This window comes from Morone saxatilis, unplaced genomic scaffold (assembly GCF_004916995.1).
Source record: "Morone saxatilis isolate NCDOM2014 unplaced genomic scaffold, NCSU_SB_2.0 Contig4, whole genome shotgun sequence".
Lineage (NCBI taxonomy): Eukaryota > Metazoa > Chordata > Actinopteri > Moronidae > Morone > Morone saxatilis.
The window spans coordinates 12,072,068-12,081,462 of NW_023339984.1; the positions used below are offsets into that span (position 1 = coordinate 12,072,068).

Sequence of the window (9,395 nt, forward strand, 5' to 3'; positions counted from 1 at the left end):
ACCTATGAATATTATATTCCATTTCCTGACAATAGATCCTCCTAAATGTTACACACTGGACTTTTAACTGTTCAAGATAGGGCCCCACTACAGGCAGAAATGTTTAATCTGTGTAGTTATTTTAAAACAATGTTGTAGGAGTATTAGGGCTGTCGCGGTAACTACAATAATGAAAGATTATTTAGAAACGCAGAGGATGGCCAGCTACTGCCACAAAAACAACATGACGTGTTGATGTGATGTCATGTTCAGTATTTGTTTTTCACAACGAGAAAGCAACAACTAAAAAAGTAATGATAATATTGCATACTTACATACATCGTTACTTAGCCACCCTAAATCCCTAGTCCTAGGGAGTAGTTACGTGTAAATCAAATTACTCACCATCAGCTAGGTATGTTGGCTCCAGAGGAACCGCAGTATGAGCCTATAGAGAAATAGACAGAGATGAGCAAATAATCAGTGATTTAGTACACAGCTATGGAAACATTTTTTCTGTCTAAAACAAACAAGCCAATTAAGTGTTCATCACTGGGGAGATGGTGGAGTTGGAGACACACATAGAGATATAGGACAGTTTGGTACTAATCTGTGTGTTTTTGCCACATAACTCCCAAGATTATATACTTTATTTAGATTATTAAAATGTTCTTTTTTTCATAAAAACAAATTAATTGTATTAAATTATTGAAATTACTGAGTATATACTAGTTTAGGCTTTGGCATCAACTCTAACATCAGCCCTGTAAAGCTTATTTAATTTAGATTCTTTGAATGACAGGTTGGAGGCCTGTTGTGTTAAGCTAGGTATTAGCATTCATATCTCTCACAAACACTTGTTTATATAGTCTGAAGGAACACTTGTAGTCAGCATAAGAAAGGATGCACAACAGATGGATGATGCAGTATGTCGAAGAGTGTGTGTGTGTGTGTGTGTGCATGTGAGAGAGCGAGAGAATAGAAAGAGAGAAGGGACCTACAGGCAGCAAGACAAAGCTACAGGGAGCAACATGAGATTCTGTGTGATGTGCAGTAAGACAAAGACAATAGTGTGCTTGTGTGTGAGAGTAGATACTGTAAATAGATGAGATCTTATTTGCAGACACGTGTGTGTGTTTGTGTGTGTGAAAGCAGTGTGTCAGATGTACCATTGCTGGTCTCAGGTTGCATTGTTAAGCTATCTAACTCTGTTGAAACTTAATGTTTTTGTTCCTTTTCTCTTCAACAACCTCCCTGAGGAGATCAGATTGGCAAGTTCCTTTTCCTCTTTTATATTCCACTTAAAAACATGTTTTTAGTGTGCTTTCACAGGGTTGGAGGCAGTTGCGGAATAAAAAGGGCCCCAGCACACAGATAGTTGTGATGCCTTTATGGTAAAACAGCTTAGTCAGGGTTAGGATTAGCACACTAGAGGGCACTTTAGCCACATCTTGTCCACTGAAAGGGCACATTATTGTGTTTTTTTGTTTTATTGCGAATTGTGTTTTTAAACTTTTTAAAACCTACATAGACATTCTCCTAATTCTGATCTTTATCAATTATTGATTATTTTAAAAACGTTCATCCTGTTTAATGAAGTTTAGATTTTTTTGTTTTGTCTTGTAAAGCATTAAGACTTTGTAAAAGCGCTATATAGTTTATTGTCATTCTTTTCAGTTCTTTACTAACCCAATGAAGGATGTACAGTAGAGCTCCTATACACCTATGGTTCAACCACACAGGCGTTTTCACTTCTGTGACTAATCAGACCTCCTCTCAGGACTGTGTGGGTGTATCCAGACCATCTCACTGACAGAAGCTGGCAAGCAGAGCTCCAGCAGGGGAACAAGAGACAAAGTTTACAAACTTACATTTCACTGGCAGATAGTAGCAGTGGTATAGAAGACTAAGGACAGCATCAGCATCTAAACAGCCTGAAGTAATATTTGCTGGTATGTTCTCATGCTGTTTAATGTGCTGCAGCTTACCTATACCTACTGGTATTGGATGAGCACTTTTCCCTGTCAATGTTTTTTTGTTAAGAGCATGATGTGTGTTCATATTTGTTTGTTAGATTAGAAGGATAGTTTAGAAGAGAATGCTGGTCTATGTCTCTTGAGTTGTGTAGAAGGCTGCTGTTAAGTGACATACTGCTTTCTGGTTAAAATAAAGCAATTTCATTTGCAGGATGGAAACAAGTTCTTTGGCTGTCTGGAGAACACTGGAGCATATTTGTATGCTGAAGCAGAAACAAAAACCCCAGAACATTGCATTTGATTTCAGCTGGACTTTAAAGTAAGGGTATATGAACTTGGTGGCATCATGTAGTTAAACACCTGTGTGGGTCAGCATGGAAAGTAGTAATGTTCTTTAAAGGTTCAATATTACACACTGGACCTTTACACGATAAAAATGTTGTTCTAGTTGTTAAACTGTTAAATTTAGGTCAGAGTTGATGGTAACATGTTATGGGGTTGGGTGTCATCTGTATAGTAATGACAATCAATTCTGTGCTTATGGATGATCACCCCCAGTTGTATCATATAAAGACTGAAAAGTAGTGGACCCAGGACAAAACCGTACTCCATACTGAATGTCTGTTCTTTGTGATGAGAAGCTCTCAAATGAGACAAAAAAAAATTTGATCTAATGGGTAGGACGGAAATTGACTACCCACCCTGTATATATGCATTACAATAATGCACTCCTGTTTCTTGTACAATTTTGTCTCTTTCTATCCTTATCTTTATTTATTTATATTCTAAAAAGTACTTTATTCTTGTGTGATTTTTTTTATTTTATGCACCAATGCACCAAAACAAATTCCTTGTAAGTGTAAAAACTTACTTGGCAATAAACCTAATTCTGATTCTAATTCTGAAACCAGAGCCCTACCCATATTTTAATTCAATTCAATTCAATTCAGTTCAATTCAGTTCAGTTCAGTTCAAAGGAGCTTTATTGTCAGTGGAAACACAACAAACATTTTCATAACAGAAATGCGTTTTTTCTTTTAGAAATACACAGTATTATGTATAAATAACTTATAAATATATCTATAAACTAGAGAACTGTAGACTTGCAGTTAAAAAAGTATAAGATATACAAATACGTGAAAACTATACACTGAGTTATGAGTTATAGCTGATCAGTGATATACAGAGACAGATATTACCAGAGGTGGAAGAAGAACTCATATCTTTATATGTGGTATTGCTGTATTTAGGCTACGTTAACATAGCAATAACTCATTAGGCATTATGGCTAATTTCAGAATAACATATATTAATAAATAGAATGTTTTCTTTACGACCGAGCTGTATTGTAATGTATAATTTGTAATATTTTAATGGAATTTTCAATTATCAATTAATATTATCATTATTAATGTGTTTATTTTTTACTTTAATGTTGTAATTCTGGTAGAGGTGGGGAATTCTTCTCTTTTTTCTTATCTTAACCTATAATTAATTATACCTCATAAGTTATTTACTGATTATATTTTGCATTATTAATCTGAATCTGGAAAATAACTAGTAACTTAAGTGATCAAGTAAATGTAATGGAGTAAAAAGTTTCCCTCTGAAACTAAAACACATGAGTAAATGTTCTAATTGTATATATTGATGTCTGGAGATCTTTAAGTAAAGTATGATATTAAAATATATATACTTAAATCAGCTCAGTAGTTACTTTTAAGCAGCCAAGTAGGTCCCTACCACATTTGTGTGAATTAAAACCTTCTTGTTTACAGTCTAATGAATCAAAACTGAAACCTTGGATATTAAAGCGACCCGACAGTGACACCTTGTGGTGAAGCATAAACACTCCACCAATAAACCCTTTTTTTAGATATGAATCAGCCTCGAATCGATACAAACATCGTTGTATTGATGTACAGCACTTTTTAACAAACACATAATAAGAGTAAAACATTTAACGTAGAGAAGAAACACGTACAGTTTTTATGAATGCAATAAACACAGCTAAGCCCCGCCCCCCTCTGGCGTCATGCGCTAAAACACACGGAAGTGGCTCTGAACTTGTCAACAAGAAAAGGCCGACTGACACGGTAACGTAACTCGTCTGTTGTCCTAACCTTAACGAAAAAAGATCGTTGTTTTACGTCTTAACCTGCGTGTTGCGGTTCACCCGGGCGCTCAAACCCCCGGCGTTGTGCCCGGACGCCGTCTCTTGCGGTGCCGCCGCGCAGCAACGGCGTCTGAGGCGGAAAGCAGAAGTCGGGACGTTAGCCGTTAGCCGTTAGCTGTCAGCCGTTAGCCGTTAGCTTTCAGCCGTTAGCCGTTAGGTCGCTAGGAGAAAGCTACTGGCTGTTAAAGCGCCTGTGAGGGAGGAAGGTGAGCAGCTGCTCCCTTTTCCCCTTCAAAAGCCAAACTATCTCGCAACCTTATCTCGGGGGACGTGATCTCGACTTGTAGGGGATAAAACGGAGGTTGTTAATCGATCGGAGTTCAAGAGCCTGCGGGTTTTTTTTTTTTTTACTTCACCGGGAATACGAGGAATAAGTAAAGTAAAAAGTGTTTTTGTTTTTGATCACGGAAACGAGAGCGTTTGTGGCGTCATTGTCGAGCAGATTATGGGAAGGAAATGCTGTGAGTAAACACTGTGTTCAAGATCAAAGTGATAGATTCAAGAGATCCGTGAATTGTTGTCCTGCCCGGATGTATAAACATGTAACTACGGATGTATTGCTCATTGCGCTTTACTTTGTTGGACATAAATCTGATAAATGTGTGTTTAAAGTGTTTATTAAATGAATGGAAATGAGTCGTATAGTTATTTTTTGTTATTGGTTGAACTGCTGATTGTTTTCTAGTCATTTCATCTAAAAATAATCTAAAAAACAAACAGTAAAACCTGCTTTTGTACGACCAATGCTTCAAAACCTAAAGATATTTTAGTTTATCACTCATACCTTAATCATAACAAACAGTTTACAACAACAATATTGTAATATAGTACAATAATATCATTGTGAGGCAGTATTTATCGAACACGCCTCTTATTCATCTCCTCTTCTTTCAGTTTGCAGGTGAAGTCTTCCTGAACAAAACCTCTTAAAATGAAGCTTCTTTGACGATAATTTATTTTTTTAAAAACTCCCTTTTTAAGTCTTCAGTTTTTTAAAAAAAAACAATCATTTCCAGCGTTTTAGAGGAGAAGCATTACCACGATGACTTACAACTTCTGTGCCCTGCTAGTTTTCACAATAACAGGTGAGTGAATACACATTCATTAAACCTTTTTATCAAGCAGAGGTCAATGTTTGCAGCATTTACGATTTATGTCGGTGATAAAACAAACATCTGCCTGACTCTTCTCTTTTTGCTTATTTCATCCACAGCCTGCATCTGTTTCGAGCCCGCCCTCTGTGCTGGTAAGGAGACGAACTAGTCGGCACTTCATCTCACGTTGTGACTGTTTATGAATGGACGTCACATTCTGGTTACATACTTTTATAACCACAGACGTCATGTTTAACAGTACTTTCACTTGTGTTATGTTTTTGTGCTGTAGGATGATAACGTTAACTTAAACTGGTGTAAGGTTTAGCCAACTATTTCTTTTTTTTTTTAGACTTCTTAACGTTTTCTCCGTTTGTCTTGCTGTTTCTCAGTCCGCTGTGTGCATCCCGTCCAAGTCTTAGAGAGTAAAGTGGGACAGATCAGGAGTTCTGCCTACCACAGCTGGTCCTACCGCTTCGGCTCGATCTATGACTGCTGGATCATCAAGAGTTCGGAAGGAGAACGTGTTGTTCTCAGGTAAAGTCTCTGAGGGGAACTAAAATACCAGGACTTTGCTTTCCAGTCTCGTTTCCTAAATATCACCTTACACGAAGAGCTGAGATTAAACAATCTGCCTCCTGTAAATCAGATTCCCTCTGGGATACGATGAGCTACTCAAAGTATTGAATGTTTTTGCTACATAGAAAATATTGCAGATCCTGGTGTGATTAGCTAAAGAGAGGGCAATATGGATAAAAAGCAATTGAGAAACTATGTTTGGATAAAATAACCAGAAGAAAAGAAAAGAAGATCAAATTAATGTCAAAATCATATAAGAATCCAATATTGTCATAAAGCAGTCCTGCTAATTATTTGCAGCCTTTCTCATATTAGAGGGTTACCTAACATGGTCTAAATTAGCTGATATTTTACAATTTATATTCACTTTTCCCTCAAAAGTGCTTCTTTTTCTTCTATTTTTATGTAAGTGAGGTTCTGTGTTTACTGATTTTACCTTTTTAAATCCTTTCTCAGCTTCTCACAGTTCTCAGCACGGTGTAGGAAGGAATGGGTGTCTATAAAATCATCAGCTGGCGGTGAGCCGATTGTCCTTTGTGGATCCAAGTTGCCCCAACCATTCGAGCTCCCTGGAGGAAACATTACAGTGACACACCACTTCCTCCCACATCTGTTTCCTGTGTCGTCTTTTCTGTTAAACTTTGCCAGAGGTATGACAGCATGGTGTTATATTTATCGCTCTGTATTTCTGCAGCAAATTCCACTTCTTGTTTTCAAAAGATAGCCTTAATTCCTTTCTTTGTATCTTTTTTTTTTATCCCCTTCTGTTTCTACACATCCAGACTCTGGTGAATGCCCAGTAACATCCTTTCAGTGCCCCGGGGGCCGCTGCCTTCCTCTCTCTTGGCGCTGTAACGGTCAGGTGGAGTGTCTCGATGGAGGTGCTGACTTCGGGTCCGATGAACAGGGCTGCGATACAGACGTGGAACCCACAGAAGCCCCAAAGTATGGCAGCACAGAGGAAGAACAGACCAAAGCGGAGACGTACACGGAGGAGGACGATGATAGGAACGTGGTGAGACGTAAGGTTGTAGATAAGACACCCGAGGGAGATTCTGATGCTGATCTTTGGGCGCTGCTGAAGGACAGGGAGGAGGAGGAGGCCCAGGTGGATCGAGAGCAGCCTCAGACTCGCAGGGAGCTCGCCGTGACACCCACTCCCATCGAGTGGCCCTGCGGAGGGCTCCACCAGACCTTCTATGGGACCTTCTCCCCTCCAGCCTCCCGGGGGCCTGCGCTGTTCTGTGTCTGGACTCTGGACCCTCAGGACCCGAGGCCACTGAGACTGGACCTGCAGCAGCTGTTTCTGGGGCCCGGGGATAAACTCACTGTGTACAACAGAGAGCAAGGCAACGGAGACATTATTAAAATTGTGAGTTTCTTTAAATCAGAAATGTTCAGTAGAGCCTACACGACGGATCTGTTTTATTTAACATGACGTTCTCTTCCTACAACAGATCACCAGCACCTCCAATTACAAGTCAGTCCAAGTTGAATCCCACACCGGCCTGCTGTCCATGACGTATGAGACTCTTCCTGGCTCCGAGGGCAAAGGCTTCAACGCCACCTTCCACGTCGGGACCTACTGCCCCCCCTGGGAGGGCCGGTGTGGGGGAGCAGCAGGAGGTTGCTTCACCCAGGAGCAGCGCTGCGACGGGAAATGGGACTGTCCGGAGACGGGGAAGGACGAGGAGGGCTGCCGGGGCTGCAGTCCGAACCAGTTTGCGTGCGGTGTTGCGGGGCAGAGAACGGTGGCGTCTAATCACTTCGCCGGCCGACCGGTGTGTTACCCGGTCACGGAGAGATGCAACTACCAGCTGTACTGTGCCGACGGCAGCGACGAGAGGGACTGCACCGTGTGTCAGCCGGGGACCTTTCATTGTGACAGCGACAGGTCAGTGAGAGAGTTTCAGACTGACTCAGAGAGGACGGTTGTCTCATTTTTGTTTTCATTGTAGTTGGTTTGAGCATTGAAAGCTTATTTTTGTCCTTTTTAAAGCAGCATGTAAAAAAACAGTCTCTCTCTCTTCAAGGTCCATTTAGTAGCTCCTCAGCTATTGTTTTGTTTTCACATATTTCACAGATTGTTTTGTATAATGAGCTAAATGGTGTGTGCCTTCTTTGTGGTCAGGTTAGTTTAGTAATCATTGCTAGGTGTGTCTTGGTTATAAAGTGTGTGTGTGAGTCAGAGGGTGTGTGCAGGAATGTGACCATCTAAGAATTTAAGTAGATTTTTATGACGTACGAAACTTAAACTGAGACTAAAAAGTGTTCGTATATTTCCAGAAATAAACTCTGAGACTGTGCCTTACGCTTCCAGATTTAGTGTATTGTTGGATTTGTTAAATGATTGTATAACTGAAAACCTAATAACTTAGTAAAACTGACCACTAAAGACATTATATCAGGTCACGAGCCTCAACACTTCATTGTTTAACATTATTTAAATACGTGTTTGATTTACTGCATGTATTGGTAACAACAGCTTGATGTAACTTTTACATTAATGGATCAAATGATACATAACTTAATAATCATTTAATACACTATTAGCAGTATCTAATCACAAGATCGGTTTTATTATAATGTGTCATACTGGCCGCCTCAGGATGCAGCTTCATGTGAAACTGAATCTCTCTCTGGAGTTATTCCTCGCTCACTCTAACGCACAAGCGGCCCATTGTCCCGTCTGCAGGTGTGTGTTTGAGAGCTGGCGCTGCGACGGCCAGGTAGACTGTAAGGACGCAACGGACGAGCTCAACTGCACCGTCATCCTGCCCCGCAAGGTCATCACTGCAGCAACGGTCGGCAGCCTGGTCTGTGGGCTTCTGCTGGTCATCGCCATGGGCTGCACCTGTAAACTGTACTCGCTCCGGACCAGAGAGTACAGGTAACTCTTACCTTACCTTTAGGCATTTAAGCAACCAGTTCCCCTGTAGTTTCTTCTGGATTATATGTTTCATGTTTGCTTTTTTATACACAAGGTTTTAGAATATCTTTTTGCTCCTGTGATGCAGCATTATAGTGATTTTTTTGTGACTTAGACTGATGCCTCACTCAGGTTTTGTGCTAATAATCTGTGATAGTGAGTCACGAGTTTGTTTTCCTTACTACTAGCTGCAGTCGTTGCCAACACTACCAGACATCACCTCTCAAACACACAGCCAGTACACTGTGTACTCCTCTCTTTATGATAAGAGAAACAAGAAGCACCAGGTTGTTGTTGTAAACTGTGAGCATCCCACGTGCAGTTTGTCTCAGCCAAAGTCGGTTATGTCATGTGTACTCAACTTAACTCTAATATAACAAAAACAACGTGTGCTTTAAGAGATAAATAAACATATAATAAAGGACTGTTTATGCTTCACAATTTAAAAAAAACAACAAAATGTGCTGGCAGCTGAAAGCAAAGTGACTGTGTGTGTGTGAATGCATCTAAATGTGTCTTATTTTTCTGGCAGCTTGTTCGCACCAATTAGCCGCCAGGAAGCGGAGCTGATCCAGCAGCAGGCTCCTCCCTCTTACGGTCAGCTGATTGCCCAGGGCATCATCCCCCCAGTGGAGGACTTCCCCACAGAAAACCCCAATGAG

General features: G+C 40.3%; 1 protein-coding gene across 2 annotated transcripts; it reads left to right on the forward strand.

The window, feature by feature from the left end:
* Positions 1 to 3,987: 3,987 nt before the first annotated feature.
* lrp10 (low density lipoprotein receptor-related protein 10) lies at positions 3,988 to 9,395 on the forward strand (the record flags this gene model as incomplete). 2 transcript variants are annotated; one of them, XM_035675650.1, is given in 9 exon segments in its annotated part: positions 3,988 to 4,051; positions 5,026 to 5,216; positions 5,345 to 5,377; positions 5,618 to 5,762; positions 6,261 to 6,454; positions 6,587 to 7,176; positions 7,262 to 7,698; positions 8,500 to 8,694; positions 9,266 to 9,395. In XM_035675650.1, coding segments are annotated over 8 exon segments (1,767 nt in total), but the record flags the coding sequence as incomplete, so codon positions are not given.